Source organism: Eurosta solidaginis, chromosome 3, assembly GCF_040869045.1.
Source record: "Eurosta solidaginis isolate ZX-2024a chromosome 3, ASM4086904v1, whole genome shotgun sequence".
NCBI classification, from domain to species: domain Eukaryota; kingdom Metazoa; phylum Arthropoda; class Insecta; order Diptera; family Tephritidae; genus Eurosta; species Eurosta solidaginis.
The window spans coordinates 145,353,478-145,370,690 of NC_090321.1; the positions used below are offsets into that span (position 1 = coordinate 145,353,478).

The 17,213-nt window shown below is 40.9% G+C and overlaps 1 protein-coding gene across 25 annotated transcripts in view; it reads left to right on the top strand.

Annotated features, from left to right (window-relative positions):
- Window positions 1–17,213, top strand: part of ap (apterous) — a 487,556-nt gene that overhangs the window by 21,318 nt on the left and 449,025 nt on the right. For 8 of the 25 annotated variants that reach the window (XM_067773179.1, XM_067773171.1, XM_067773197.1 and 5 more), the window contains exon 2: window positions 3,803–4,581. In XM_067773179.1, coding sequence (XP_067629280.1) covers window positions 4,543–4,581 — 39 coding nt within the window. In that variant the 5' untranslated portion in view covers window positions 3,803–4,542. The remainder of the gene's footprint in view (window positions 1–3,802; window positions 4,582–17,213) is intronic. The other 17 variants (XM_067773192.1, XM_067773185.1, XM_067773189.1 and 14 more) reach the window with 6 other exon arrangements.

Sequence of the window (17,213 nt, forward strand, 5' to 3'; positions counted from 1 at the left end):
ACACACACACAGAATTTGATTTTTATTTTATAGAAGATGTAGATAGACTGAAGCTAACAAATTTTTTTAACAGCGGCAGATTACTAAAAGTCCAAAAGGAATAACAGCCAAACTCAACTGCATTGTCAGAATTTAGGTGTTGAAATAATCTAAGATTGTACGGCAGCCATAGTTCTGAAAAATCCCATTTGTAGGGAAGGTGCCACCCCCCTTTTTCCCAATTCCACATTTTACTGGAGGTGTTATGACTTACCGTCATATAGCTCCTTACCAATTTTCATTATTCTACCATTACTACATCCAGAGATATTCAGTATGATATATTCCATTTGTAGGGAAGGTGCCACGCCCCCTTTTTCCTAATTCCACATTTTCTTGTAGGGACAGACCTCATATACATAACTCCATACTGAATTTCAATGTTCTGGCATGTATACCTTCAGAGTTATGCAGTACCAAATATTCCATTTGTATGGGAGTGCCACGCTCCTTTTATATATCGAAGGAACCTATAGCCAAAATTTGGTGATGATTGAAGTGTGGGAAATACGTTTCCATAGCTAACACACACACACACACAGAATTTGATTTATATGTATATATATATATTTATTTATTTATTTATTAATACAGCTGGAATATTAGAAAACTTTCTAAGCTAATTATTAATTAAATAACGAAAACAGATTTAACTTAAACCTATCAATAGTCAAATTAAAATTAATGGAATTAGAGTAAGTATTACAAAGCTTGATGCATCTAGTAATTGGCTCATTACCACCATAATTCCTATAATGCGTTGTACTTTCAAATATATGAACGTTCGTTAAACTGTGAGGAGGAATATATAAAATGGACAAATTTTCTAGAGCTGTGCAATTGATGCGTCTATTAATTATATTATATACAAAGATAATTGAGAAATATTTCCTGCTTTCATGCAAGGACTGCAAACCTAGCAGCTTACGCCTCCCATCATACGAAGAGGGGAAACTATGCCACTGAAGGTTACATAATGCGAATTTTGTAAATATCTTTCGTGCGCGTTCGATTTTTTGAATGTGTACAACATAATAGGGACTCCAAATTAAAAAAAAAAAATAAAAAAATAAATGTAAGGCGCGATAGCCTCCGAAGAGATTTTAGGCCGAGCTTCTCTTCCAATTTGTGTCGTGCTCCTTTTTAATTTTTCCTACAAATTGGCGGGACAGGACCTACTTGTTTTATGCCGGCTCCGAACGGCATCTGCAAGGCAGATGAGTTTTCACTGAGAGCTTTTCATGGCAGAAATATGCTCGGAGTGTTTGCCAAACACTGCCGAGCGGCGACCTCGCTTAGAAAAATTTTCTTCTAATTGAAAAACCTTGTTTCTAAAATTTTGATGTTGCTTTTCCCGGGGCGTGAACCCAGGATCTTCGGTGTGGATGGCGGAGCACGCTATCATCACACCACGGCGGCCGACTCCAAATTACGGAACAGTATTCTAGGCGGCTCCTGACTAGAGAAATATATAGCGATTTTAAAGTCAGTGGATCCTTGAACTCTTTGGTGTTTCGTCTTATGAACCCTAGCACAGCATAGGCTTTAGACACCATAAAGCCTATATGTTTCGAGAATGTGAGCTTCGAATCGAAGATAATACCAAAATCTTTCATTTCCTATATATATATATAGCCGGCCCCGTGGTGTGGTGGTAGCGTGCTCCGCGTAGAAACAAGATTTTCAATATGAAAAAAGTCTTTCTTAGCGAGGTCGCCCCTCGGCAGTGATTTGGCAAACACTCCGAATGTATTTCTGCCATGAAATGTTTCTCAGTGAAAATTGATCTGCATTGCAAATGCCGTTCGCAGTCGGCGTAAAAAGTATAGGTCTCATCCCGCCAATTTGTAGGAAAAAAATAAAGGAACACGACGCAATATGTTATTATTATCCTTTGTGAATTTCTTACCAGTTGATCTAAAATAAAAGCTTTTTACTTGTATCATTTCCCACTACCAATTTTCTGTGAGCACTCAGCTTACACAAACCTTTGAAACAACAACTAAAGGTGTCTCAGTTCGGGTGTAACCCAACGTTATATACTCAGCGTGAGCTTCAATTGTACATTTCATTTCAGATAAATTACTTTTCTACATAACACGTGGCACCGCCCGTTTTAGAAAAAAATTCTCCCATTTCATCTTACAATAAAACATGATAGGTGAAATATCATTGATTCAAAACTATTTTTTGCTAAGTTATAGCTTATTATTCTAGTCTACGACCCTTTTCAACTTGTTTTATATGTAAGTTGCCGTGGTCTCTAACCGATCCCGTCCATTTTTACTAGAAATATTTTCTGCTATAAGGAAAATATGTGTACACAATTCCTTTCCGATATGTTAATTTTTCTTCGAGTTATGGCTCCCGAAACATAGAAAATTGTTTAGTCATAAAAGGGGCAGTGCCACACCCATTTAAAAAAATTTTAGTGTTTTCCAATTTTTAAAAATTTGAAGTTTCTCCTATTAACTGTTATAAATCAACTTGGGAAAAGAAATACCATTGATATAAAGCTCTTTTTTGCAAAGATATAGCTTATTTAATTGGTCCACGACCCTTTTAAAAGTCTTTTATATAAAAGTGGGCGTGGTCCTTAACCGATTTCGTTAATTTTTCTTCAAAGCATTCCCTATAGTAAAGTCAACCTCGCTTCCGAATTTTGTTACGATAAGTTTAACGATTTTTGATTTATGGCTAATAATATTTGGGCGGTGCCATGCCCATCAAATTTTTATCAAGAGGCTCAATATCAGTCCACTCGACAAATTTCAACATTCTAGGTGCAACTAAATAATCAGGTTTTTTGTGTTTCCAAAATGTTATATATATAAAAAGTGGGCGTGGTTATCAACCGATTTCGCTCATTTTCAATACCAATTTATTCTGTGTCCAGGTAAGCTCGTGTACAAAATTTGGTGAAGATACCTTAATATTTACTCAAGTTATCGTGTTAACGGGAAGACGGATGGACGGACGGACTTGGCTCAATCAAATTTCGATACTGATGATTTTGGTATATGGAAGTCTATATCTATCTCGTTTCCTTTATACCTGTACAACCAACCGTTATTCAATCAAAGTTAATATACTCTGTGTGCAAAGGACGCTGAGTATAAAAATATGTGTAAATATACCCCCTATGGGTACGCCCTTGTAGCAATTAGAATTTAAAATACACATTTTCAAATGCATTTTAGAAGAGGGTAAATGTATCTGGGAAATGCTACATGTATTTGAAAAATGGGTAAATGGATTGTAAAACAAATAAAAAAAGTTAATAAAATATTTTTCAGACATACATTTGCCCTTCTCTCAAATACATTTTCCCATTTCTGAATTACAGCACCCCGTTTATCAGATTTATTTTCTCGGTTCTCAAATACAATTGAAAAAGTGTCGATCGTTCTTCAAACAAATTCCAATATATAGCCGTTTTTCAAGCGTTTACTGAGATACTTTTAGATAGAGTGATAACTATTCCACTCAGCAGTTGATATGCCAGCTTGTACTGTCTTTCATAAATCTTTTTAAAAATATTAGTTTTGAACTCTTATTTTTCTATACATACATTGAGGGACCTAAGATAACTTCCAAATATCTTGGCACTAAAGACTTTGCTAGAGTTTTTACCAAAAAGAAGTGCGAGGCCACAAAACTCAGAAGATGGAGCAACTTATAACTTACTTGTCTATACTTCGCTAGCTAAGGATGACCTATTTTTTTAATAAGTGGGTCTACAAAATTATAATCTTTACTGCAGGGTAGATACATGAGTACATACATACATACACTTGTGTGTCACAAGAAAAAAAAAACAAAAATTCGCGATTCGTGTGATATTTGAGGAAGACGACATTTAAATGACAAAAATTCCAAATAGAAGGTGCCTATAAAACCAAAAACAGCATAATAAAAGTGGAAAAGGTGTTTGTGTTATAAAATAAATCAATTCGTGTTATTCAATACCTATCCAGCTATTCAATGTATTTGAATATATTTAAACAATTTAAAGATGTTTAGTGTCTTCCTATATTCCTTAATTGAGATATATGACAAACCTAAAAGTTAAAATATACACATACATACATATCATCTTAGCTTGGCATATATTCTGCATGTCACTTAGCTAAAAGCTTTCAACTTTAAATAAAGAGTGATAATCCAAGAATAAAAATTAAGTTATATTAGTTCAAGTTAACCATATCAATATGGGAAGTGTTAAAGAAAACAAATGAAAAACAAAAAAAAAAAATACGGCATAAATTCATACATATATAATTGCTGTTTATGATTGATGAGCCTGGATGTGTGCATTCGGTTTTTGGATCTTCAAAATATTACCTGTGCATTTCATCAAGAGTGCGACGTATTCAGTGGTAATCGGTGCATATCATAGTACCAGAAATACTTATTTTATTGTGGGTTCGTTACCTCAACGGAAAAAAGTGCCATTATTAAGCATCCTTGACAGCAAGCCTTGAAATATTGCAAAAGGCGCACATGGGCGTCTGCACCGAAGAGCGCCCTGTGATGCATTGGGTAAGTTAAGGAAATTAAAAGATAGATAATATAATAATATGCTACCTTAATTTTATAAAACTCAATACCGCAAATCTAGCATTACAGAAACGACGAAAGTAGGTACGTAACGTTACTGAAATTATGCAGGAGGAACAAAGGGTATTATATTTGACGCGCATCTGCTATTACTGACCAAGCCTAATTGAAAGGCATGTGACGCCAGAAGGCAGTGTCCAGTCAGAATACCCGTCATGAGTCTACGGTCCTCTCTTCTTTATGATAGAAGCTACTTTGTTAGTCTAAGGTTGTAAGACCTACACATAATCGACACTTTACAGCCCCACGCTTGAACCCACGCCTTACCCGCTTGGTCGATCATGTGCACCTCTCGCCTTCTATTAATCTCGCCCAATCTTATTGGGACGTCTACGGAGCAAGCTTCAACGGATGCGCCCTTTTTAGCTAGTTCATTTGCTTTTTAATTCCCATCTATTCCCATATGCCCTGGGACCCAAAATAGATGTATGCTGCGCCCTGTCCCGATTCTTTCCATAGACTGCTTACACTCTAACACGCATTTAGATGCTATGCTATGCGAGATTATTGACTTAATTGCTGCTTGGCTGAAAATATAAAAGTTAACACGGTTGCAGTTTAAGCTAGTCTCTTCCAGTGTTTCTACCGCTTTGATTACGGCTAATATTTCCGCTTGGAAAACGCTACAGTAATCTGGCAGCTTGTAGGATCTGTTTATTTGCGGATCAGCACAGTATACCGCAGACCCTACTCCTTTCACTACTTTGGAACCATCTGTATACACATGTATCGCCTCGTCCACCACTTGAGCACCCTTGCGCCAACCATCCACCTCTATTGTAGCCTTAAGATCTCCCTCGAAGCACAGATAGGGGATCAGGTAGTCTGTTCGTCCTGTTATTGATGACGCTATACTACTATGGCCGTATGGTCGGCGCTCAAGCTGCCTCGAGACAGCGAGTCTGGTTGCAGTTGTTGACGCTAAGTTCTTTGCTACCAGGTCTACAAGTGGAATGTGCAGAATGGCATACAGTGCAGCCGTCGGCGTTGTTTTCAGGGCTCCCGTAATGCTAAGCATCGATAGTCTGCATATCCCCTTTAATTTTTTTATGGATTTCCATCAAACAAGAACTCCATAGTATAGAATAGCGTTTCCAATCGCTGTAAAAACACAATGAGAAAGAGAGGGCGATAAACCCCACGTACATGCGTTGATGACCAGCGTCCACAGCAGAGGTGATAGCACCCCTCCCTACGGCGTGCCCCTGTCTGCTGATTTCGTGGCCTCATACAGTCCCCATTGCAGCCGATCTATCTGGTTAAGGCTGGATGTAGTTTAATGTAATTAAGACCAGGCCCCAGAAATATCTAAGAAGACTCCTGGAGCCTATTCCTTATGTTCCAGGACTTTCTCTTTGCTTATTACCACTCTATGCAATGCGGTGTCTACGGATTTGCCTTTGGTGTACGCATGTTGTGTTGTGTAGAGCAGGTTTTCATCTACGTTGGACTTTATGTACACATCTATCAGCCTCTCAAAGGTTTTGAGCAGAAATGATGTTAAGTTAATGGGTCTATAAAATAAATAAATGTAAGGCGCGATAACCTCCGAAGAGATCTAAGGCCGAGCTTCTCTTCCAATTTGCGTCGTGCTCCTCTTGATTTTCCCTACAAATTAGCCGGACGGGATCTACATGTTTTATGCCGACTCCGAACGGCGTCTGCAAGACAGATGAGTTTTCACTGAGAGCTTTTCATGGCAGAAATACACCCGGAGCGCTTCCTAAACACTGCCGAGGGGCGAACCCGCTTAGAAAAATTTTTTTCTAATTTAAAAACCTTATTTCTAAAATTTTGATGTTGCTTTGCCCGGGGTGCAAACCAAGGGCACACGGTGCGGTAGGCGGAGCACGCTACCATCACACCACGGTTCCACCAATGGGTCTATAGTGTTTGGAATACACGTGGCCGATCTTCCCCGCTTTCGGTAGGAAAGCTACACGAGCAGTTCCCCAAGAGTGCGGTACATGATTCAGTTTTACTCACCCATCGAATATTATTTTAAGCAATTCCACAACCGCTCTACTTGAAACTTGTAGCATGATTGGGCGATTTAACTTAGGAAACGTCCTCACCAGATGTTTACTTACCATGACTACAGCTCGCACCCGTCCTTCCGTTTGGGCGTAGTCAACGCCAAATGCGCGCGCGCTGAGTCCAGAAACCTTTCCTCCCGATGAGAGACACGGCCCCTGGATCAGCGCCACGTCAAACGAACCCTCCTCAAAGGTTAGGAGGTATTCGCTCGACGCCACTTAATGTGTTGGAGGTTTATATGTAAAACTCGCATCATAATTGGGCTGTTTGTCTCCCTCCAGCACATTCGTCGTGACGTCTTCGTCCTCCCCTTTCCCTTTTGGTTTAGAGTTTTTCAGGCCCGAGGCACAGCAAATACTGTGCCGGGTGTTCCTCTGTGCGACTCGCAGCACCATTTGGCTGTTGGTCCTCTTCTAACGCCTTCTTGGTGACGTCGGCTACCTCCACCTGTCCTTTTACTCTTAGGCTTTTGAGGTCCTTTTCGACTTCACCCACTTCTAGCGTATTAGGATTGTTATCCTCGGGACTTCTTTTCCTGAGTCGAATGTAAATTTTGTCTGTACCCCAGGACATTTTGCCAAGCTGCGTTACAATATATCCTCCGCCTGATTGTTTATTTGGCAGATGTAGAACTGACCTTCCTCCGCAGGCCGAGATACAGTAAGTACAAACCAATCCTGTGTCGGTATGTTCGGATTCTGATTCTGCAGAAGTCGCAGTGTATCCTCCGACTTCATCACGCATGGTATCCATTCGAAGCGCTCGCCAAACACTGCCGAAGTGCTACTCAACTTTTCTTTTAATTGAAAGAACTTATTTCTCAGATTTTGATGTTGCTTTGCCCTGGGCGTGAACCCAGGATCTTCGGTGTGGTAGGCGGAGCACGCTACCATCACACCACGCCGGCCGGCAATTCTAATAATAATATTTCTAATGCTATTTTTAAATGAGTCGATTTCCAGACTAGTTTTTGACGTTCAACCATTAATTTAAATTTCAATTGGGTTTCGTATGTTCGTACACTGAAAGAAAAAGACTGGTAAAGTCAACCGAAATACGGGTTAATTTAACCGAAATTTCTGTAAATTTTTATCCATCGCAACAAGATGTTGAATCAACTGCGCACAAATCGTTGATTCGTAATTGACCGTTTTAGTAGTCAAATGAACAAAAAAAGTGGTTGCGACAGCTTTGTACGAAAGTAACTATGTTTCCATATACATACATACGTAAATATGTGAATATATAAATACGCATGCTTGCTACATATTCATACATATGTACGCACTTACCAAGCGAAATTCAATTGGGCGTACATCAAATATGCTGGCACACCTTAAACATTATATATTTTATTATTATGTTTTATTAAACGCACTTTCACCAAATTTTATATTTTATAATTTATTTAATTTATAGATTTGAACTTCGCTTTGCAAATAGAAATGAAAGAAGTCACAAAACTGATTCTCAATTCTTCCAGTTGCAGCTCAGCTCATTCTCAATTTCTTCTCTCGCATGTAGTTGCCACACTTGATTGTTTCGATCAAAACTTGTAGTATAAATGTTTGACATAACATTTTAAATAGGGAACTTGTAAGTTATAGAAAAGTAAAGAATCAAATCGCAGGAAGGTAGTTCACAGTTCACTACTGGAGTAACTTTACATGTAATTCGGCAAGTTTAATTTTCGTAACACTTTAAGTTGAAGCGATTCCAAAACAACTCAAAATTTTATGTTGTCGGAAACATCAACATTAAAAAAGGATGTTTTTTATTATCTTAATAGATTCGTTCGCGTGAGTGAAAATTCGTAAAAACGTGAACAAAATGTTACTATTTTTGGTAAAATCCTTTTCGTTCAAACAAAACTTTTGCAACAAGAGGGCACAATTTTGCATTTCGCTTGGAGGAGAAGTTGCAAAATTGTACCCGATAAATATGTGTCCCAGTATCTCATAATTTTTTGCACAGTGAATTCAAAAAAGAGTTTTTAGTTTTGTATTGATAACTGAAAAACTAGTTTTTTGTTGATTTCCCATTTTGTGTTTTTTTTTTTTATTTGGTGGTTTTCTTATTTTGGTGTTTTTTTTTTAACAAGTGGCACCATCGTCATAAGTACAAAGTAGAGAGCGCAGTGAGCGTAAAATTCTCTTTGAAATTCGCTCATGTATTGACTGTTGATCGCCGTTGAAATTACCAGTGAAATCAGTTGTGTTAACAGAAAAATCAGTTAGATTGATTAGGAATCTGTCAATTTTACAGCATTTTGTTAACTTAAGAGCGACATTTTCTCTTCTGTCGAAATGACTAAAATAATTTATTCGCTTGACAAAGAACTCGGTCGAATTAACCACAATTCGATCAATTTCACCGAATCTCCGTTAAGTCAAGAACAACACAACCGATTTGTTGATTTTATTAGCACCATTTCTTTCAGTGTAGATTTAGTTCTCATAATACGAATAGAACCAGGTATATTTAATAAATTTAACATAGACTCAAAAAAAGGATTGTAAATGTTATGCCTCCTATTTCTACTACTAACATTTTTCTTACATTTGCGAAGAAACAACACAGTTAATGGATGTGAATTCGATTTGGGAGCAAGATGGCTGCAATTGTCAGAAATTTTGTCAGCCGGGCAAACCTCTTGTGATTGAATCATAGTTCCACATTTCGTTTTTTGACATAAACAAATTTTTATTATATATTTCGAATGTGTGTTTTCTTTTCTGAAAATAATATCGCTCTGTTGGTTCTTCTCGGCTCTCTCGTGAGATTATGTGTTCCTTTCAAAAAAATGTTTTCTACTGAATAAGAAACGGCGTGCCGTTATCCACAAATATAGTAATTTTGCTTAGCGCCTGGTGACCTCGGTCAAATAGTAGAATTGAAGAGTGTAACATGAGGGTAAAACAGTTTTCAGAAAAAAAAAACGCTATTAGTTAATTGGTGCCTAACCGTTTGAACGGTGATGGCCGGCGCTTTTTTGCTGAACTAAATGGTGCCAATCGTTTACCCCTTTCAACGGAGTGGGAACTATCTCTTTCTCTGCTTCCAAAGTCGAGGCTCGATAAGAATACTCTTTTTGCCAGAACATCATTTTTATTCGCATAACATGGCATATTCAGTAAAGCCGTTGTATTTAGTTCGCTGAATAAAACAGATACCTACAGCGCATTAGTACACTTCCCTCGATACTCGCCGTCGCCCACGCGTAACGGTCTGTAAATCTTTCGTTTTTATCTTAAACACTCGCAAAAGCCGCCTTATCTGATTCATGCTACAAATTGGCGGGACGGAACCTACATGTTTTATGACGACTCCGAACGGCATCTGCAAGGCAGATGAGTTTTCACTGAGAAGTTTTTCATGGCAGATTCAGGGCATTGATGTATTACTAATAAAAATATCTGATAAGTAAACAATGGATGTTAGGTTTTATTTATTTTTTATATAAATAAATATATGTAAAACGCTTGTGTTGTTAAAAAAGGGGCCAGATGCGGCCCGCGGTGATCTCAAGTATTGTACTTATTATACTTGCAAATCCTCTTATTTGCCCTTCTGCTAAGTTGGAATCACTAAACTGTTGAATAAATAACTCCAATATTGAATAACGGAAAATGGCCTTTATTAAAGTACTTCACAATAACACTTATACTTTGCAACTAGCTGGCTTAATAACTAAACTGATTGATAGCTCAAATGAAAACTCACTCCTCGCCTGAACTGTCGCGCCTTTTATGCTTTTTGATTTCTCATTGCATACTTCCAGGCTTTTCCATTCCAGAACTTATCCAGAAACTAACTATTCAGCTACAAAATCGTCAGCCACAACTGCGTTTATAACTTCTCATTTGAGTAATACTGCACAAATTATTGCCCTCTCTTGAGAGCAATTCAGATAAGATATATGCATGTCTTTGTGCATTGCTTCTCCGCTGCTCGTATACGTATGTACATATGTGTAGACGCAATTATTGATTCGTTTATGTAGATAAAAAATGATTGATCTATGGATGAGCATGATATCACTGTTTAGCATCGGCTTATAGATGGCAGCACCCCTTAGTTTTGCTAATATTCGTAACACTGCCCTCCACCTAAGTCTGATCGTCCCGATCAGACAAATCTCCCGATCTAAACGCTGCTAGCCTCTCCAGATGAACCACTTTCATTTTGGTTCGTGGTTTGCCAATGGTTTGTATGCGGTACACTACATCGTTGATCCGTTTTACAACTTTGTACACTTCCCAGTTACACTGCAATTTCGGGGACAAACCTTTTTTTCGTTGTGGGTTTTATAGCAGCACCAAGTCTCCTTCCTGAAACCCTTCCGAATTAATTGCTTTATCGTACCTCGCTTCCCTCTTGTCACTCATCATCTTTGGTCGTTGCCCTTCCAGGTCGTGTATCTCTCTCAGCTCTTCTGCCAAGACACCAGTGGATTTCTTGACATTCCTCTCCGCATCGGCATCTATCCCATACTTCAAATCAGCTGGCAGTCGAAGGTCATTGCCAAAAATTACCTTTACGGGAGTTTGGCCCGTTGTCTCATGTACTGCCGATCGGTAGGCCATCAAGAATAATGATATGTGTGTATCCCAGTCCTTATGGTACTTGTCTACTACTTTCCTTAAATGCTCCTCCAATGTTCTATTAAAACGTTCCACCATACCATCGGACTGAGGATGCAATGCAGTTGTCCGTATTTTTCGAATGCCCAACTTCTTGCACATTTCCTGGAACACAGCTGATTCAAAATTCCTGCCTTGGTCAGAATGTAATTCCATTGGTACACCATACCTTGCAACCCATTCGTTTGTAACCACTTCTGCTACTGTTTCTGCTTCTTGGTTTGGGATTGGGTATACCTCTGGCCATTTACTGAAATAATCCATAACCACCAGTACGTATTTGTTTCCGCGGTTGCTAGTAGGAAATGGACCTGCGACATCCATGGCGATCCTTTCAAATGGTGCACCTGAAATATATTGCTTCATCTGGCCATGACATCGTGTTTTGGGCCCTTTCGCTCTGTTGCATACCTCGCAGTTGGCAATCCACTCGGTGACCGACTGACGGCAACCAACTCAATAAAATCTCTGCTTAATTTTCTCGAGCGTCTTCGTGATTCCAAGATGACCTCCACTTGGACCATTATGCAGCTCGCTGAGCACGTCAGGAATCATCTTTCCGGGAACAACTATTTGTTTCCTCTTGCATTTACCATCCTCACTATCCCATACTAGATGAAGGCAACCGGATATCAATTCTAAACTGTTCAACTGTGCCCAATATGACTTCGAAATGGGACTCTGCTGACATCTCCTCTCTGTTTGGTCTTTCGTTTCGTTCGAGCTCTTGCATAACACGTGACAGATCTGTATCTTCTAGCTGACACTTTCTTAGCTGTTCCTTGTCCCATTCATCTGTACATGTTATAGTCATTAGCCGGCCATCTATGTCTTCTTTAGCCTCGGCCTTTGAACAGTGCTTGCATTCCAAACTACATGGCCTTCGTGACATTGCATCAGCATTTACATGGGTACTACCTTTTCGATGCTCAATGGAAAACTCATAGCTTTGTAGTCGCTCGATCCACCGTGCCAATTGTCCTTCCGGATTACGGAACAGCAGAAGCCATTTCAACGCTGCGTGATCTGTCCTGAAGCGGAATCGCTGGCCGTAGAGGTATTCGTCGAAATGTTTAATGCACTCTACCAATGCCAACAGCTCTCTCCGTGGAACGCAATAGTTCCTCTCTGGTTTTCCATTTGAACGGCTGTAATGTGCAACTACCTTCTCCTGTTCATTGACCAGTTGTGATAAAACGCCTCTTATAGCATATCCACTCGCATCTGTATCTAGAATAAACGTTGCTCCTGGAATCGGATATGCCAACATTGGGGCAGTGCACAAACGCTCTTTCAATGTTTGGAAAGCTACTTCTTGCTCCTTCTTCCATTCAAAAGCTTTATTTTTTCTTGTTAGCTCGTGGAGACTATGGGCTACACTGGCAAAATTTGGTACAAATCGGCGGTAATATGTGCACAGCCCAAGGAAACTTCTCAATTCATGCAGATTCTGTGGTCTTGGCCAATCCTTTATTGCCTCTATCTTTTCATTGGCTGTACGGATACCTTGTTGTTGTTGTTGTTGTTATACGCATACCTTCTGTCGTTACCTTGTGACCCAAATAATTTACTTCCTTTTTAAACAGCGCACACTTTTTGAGACTTAACTTCAGACCAGCGCCAGCTATTCTCTGGAAAACTTTCTCTAAGTTTTTAAGATGTTCATCAAAGTTCTTGCCCAATACGATGATGTCGTCCAGGTACACCAAGCATGTTTTCCAATGGAGTCCTTTCAATACCTGATCCATGAGTCTCTCGAAAGTAGCTGGTGCATTACATAGTCCAAAGGGCATTACTGTAAATTGCCAAAGACCATCTCCGACGCTGAAGGCTGTTTTCTCTTTGTCTTCCTCCTTCACCTCCACTTGCCAGTAGCCGCTTTTCAAGTCCAGTGTGGAAAACTATTTCGTACCAGAGAGCGAGTCCAGAGTGTAGTCAATTCTTGGCAATGGGTAGCTATCCTTTTTCGTAACGTCATTCAACTTCCGGTAGTCCACGCAAAACCTCATTTTTCCATCCTTCTTCTTTACAAGTACTACCGGTGAGCTCCACGGACTAGCTGATGGTTCGATGACGCCACTGTCGCTCATTGCTTATATAATTTGACTCACAACGTGGAGCTTGAAGTATCGGCCTCGCGTCTCCAGTGTCAATTTGATGTTTCACAATATTGGTGCGGCCTGGTTTGGAACCATCCTGGTCAAATATGTTTGCGTACTTTAGGAGCAGTTGCTTTGCCTTACTCTGATAATCTTCCCCTAGCCCCTCCGTCCATGCAGTGATGTCATTTGAAAGATCAGTATTACTAGATGAAACGTGTTCCTGAAGCTGTTCACAGTTAATAATTATTTCACCCTCTTGGCATCTTCCCAAAATAGCTCCTTTGGTCAGTTTGAGTGGTGACTTGAACTCATTGAGTACTCTTACCGGAATACGTCCATCTTGTTTTGTCATAGCCAGGGTTTTTCCTACAAGTATGTTCGGTACTGATTTGTTTGCTGCTTCGACAACCCACAATTTGTTTGTCCCATAATCTCCATCAACCTTTGCCCAGATGACTGCTTCGGATTTTGGTGATATTTGCTGACTCTCTTCCACCAGCACTCGTTTACTGCTGTAGCCTCTCTCGTAGCCGAAATTAAGTGGTACATCCATGTTCTTATATCGCATCGTCTTGCTTTGCATGTCGATCTTGATGCCCCGGTCGATTAAGAAGTCCACTCCAATTATGATTTCATCAACAATCTCTGCCACTATAAAATTGTGTACTACCGTGACGTTCCTAATTGCGACTTCACATGATACTTCTCCTAGAACTGCGCTGTCTTCTCCAGTGGCTGTACGCAATCTTGCTCCATGCAATGGCCTTATCTTCTTCTTGACTAAATCCTCTCGAATAATGGAATGGGATGCACCCGTATCTACAGTCAGTAAACGTTCCTTTCCATCTACATGCCCTCCAAGAGTAAGATTGCTTGACCTTCTTCCAATTTGTGAGATAGAGATTATGGGGCATTCAATTGAGGGAGCCAGCTGTCGCCCCTTGCGGCCAACTCGCTTTAGTTTAACCATTGATTGGTCCTTGGTTCTTTTTTTGGCCCTACAGTCGGAAAGTTCAGCATACACAATGAAACTTCTCCTAACGGACTGAGGCTGATTGACTTTGCCGGTGCTCGAAACATGGTCATATCAAGCACGAGGTTCATGTATAAAAAGATACATCAAGCTACATGGCTGTCTCCTGATCGAAATACTCGCAATCAGATCGATCACGTTGTGATAGACGGACGGCATGCCTCCAGTGTTTTAGATGTGCGCACGATCCGAGGACCTAACATCGATTCGGACCATTATCTCGTTGCAGCCAAAATACGCACCCGCCTCAACGCGGCTAAAAACAAGGAACAAAAAACACAAGGAAAGCTAGACGTCGAAAAGCTTCAATCACAACAGACTGCCAATGATTTCGCAACTCGACTCTCACACCTGCTCTCTGAGGTTATAACTCATCCTGAAGGAATACAGGAGCAGTGGGAGCATATCTCCAAAGCACTTCGTACCGCCGCCGAGGAAAAAATTAGTTACCGGCGGCCACGAAAAAACAACTGGTAGGATGAAGAATGCCGCGTTGCAACCGAAAGAAAAGACGCTGCCTACAGGGCTACGTTAAAAGCGAGCGCGACAAGAGGAGTGTGTGAACGCTATCGTGAGTTGAAAAGGGAAGCGAGACGCCTTTTCAGGAAGAAAAAAGCAGAAGCAGAAAGGCGTGAGTGCGAGGAGCTTGAGCTGCTAGCCACCAGGAATAACGCCCGAAAATTCTACCAAAAAATACGGCGACAGACGGAAGGTTTTAAGACCGGGGCAAACTCCTTGTAACTGATGTCCAGAGAGTGCTTAGATTATGGAGGGAACACTTCTCTGCTCTCCTAAATGGAGGCAGCAATTCACCGCGCAGAGATGAAGAACCCGATCCCGCAATCGATGATGATGGAATATATGTCCCCCTGCCCGATTATGACGAAGTTAGAATAGCAATAACCAGATTGAAAAACAACAAGGCCGTGGGCGCTGATGGATTGCCTGCGGAGCTATTCAAGTTCGGCGGCGAGGAGTTGGTAAGGCGCATGCAGCAGCTTCTTAGCAAAATATGGGCGGACGAAAGCATGCCCGACGGTTGGAATCTAAGTGTTCTTTGCCCAGTCCACAAGAAGGGGGATACTGCAAAATGCACCAACTATCGTGGAATCAGCCTTCTTAATATCGCATATAAGGTCCTTTCAAGTGTATTGGGCGAAAGATTGAAGCCCACCGTGAACCATCGACCAGATTTTCACAATGCGCCAAATCTTGGAAAAAACCCGTGAAAAGAGAATCGACACACATCACCTCTTCGTCGACTTTAAAGCCGCCTTCGACAGCACGAAAAGGAGCTGCCTATATGCCGCTATGTCTGAATTTGGTTTCCCCGCAAAACTTATACGGCTGTGCAAAATGACGTTGAGCAACACCATCAGCTCAGTCAGAATTGGGAAGGACCTCTCCGAGCCGTTCGAAACTAAACGAGGTTTCAGACAGGGTGACCCCCTATCGTGCAATTTCTTTAATTTGATGCTGGAGAAAATTATACTAGCTGCAGAACTTAACCGCACTGGAACAATATACTATAAAAGCGTGCAATTACTGGCATATGCTGATGACATTGATATCATCGGCCTAAACACCCGCGCTGTTAGTTCTGCTTACTCCAAGCTGGAAAAAGAAGCGGTAAAGATGGGTTTGATGGTGAATGAGGACAAAACGAAGTACCTGCTGTCATCGAGCAAAGAGTCAGCGCATATGCGCCTTTGCAACCACGCTACTGTTGGCAGTAAAAGACTTCGTTTATTTGGGAACCAGCATCAACACTAGCAACAACATCAGCACTGAAATCCAGCGAATAATCAATCTTGCCAATAAATGCTACTTTGGACTAGGTAGGCAATTGAAAAGTAAAGTCCTCTCTCGGCGAACGAAAATCATACTCTACAAGTCACTTATCGTACCCGTCCTGCTATATGGGGCAGAAGCATGGACCATGACAACAGCAGATGAAGCGGCTTTGGGAGTGTTCGAGAGAAAAGTTCTTCGAAAGATTTATGGACCTCTACGCGTTGGCGATGGCGAGTACCGAAGAAGATTTAATGATGAGCTGTACGAGCTATATGCAGACATCAACATAGTCCAGCGAATTAAAACGCATCGGCTGCGCTGGCTAGGCCATGTTATGCGAATGAAAGATGATGCTCCGGCCAAGAAAGTGTTTCTATCGGAACCCGCCTATGGAAGCAGAGGTAGAGGGCGGCCCCCACTCCGTTGGAAGGACCAGGTGGAAAACGATTTAAACTCCCTTGGTGTGACCAATTGGCGCCGGTTGGCGGAGCGACTGGCGCGCCTTGTTGGACGGCCATAACCGTTTAGACGGTTAAGCGCCAATTAAGTAAGTAAGTAAGGTCTTGGAGATCTGCTCATCTCTTTCAGCTCTGCGTTTACGACCATCCACATTGTTGTAAACTGTTAGGGTTGGTGTTGCAATAACGCGCAATGTGCCCTGGCTTTCCACACTTAAAACTATTGACTGCATCATTATTCTTCTGCTGCGTACCCTTCAATGCTTCCAAAATTGTGTCTACCCAGTCTGGCCTTTCCACTTCCACGCGATGAGCTTTGTATGCGGGCTTACTCAAAAGCGACGCTGTTTCTTGAGTCAGTGCATGGGATACCGTTTCAGCGAATGTAGGTTTTGGGTTTGCATATGTCGCTCGCTTCGTTTCTACGTGCAGTATGCCATTTATAAAACTCTGGATTTTTACCCTCTCGGTGTACTCCGCGGGTGCG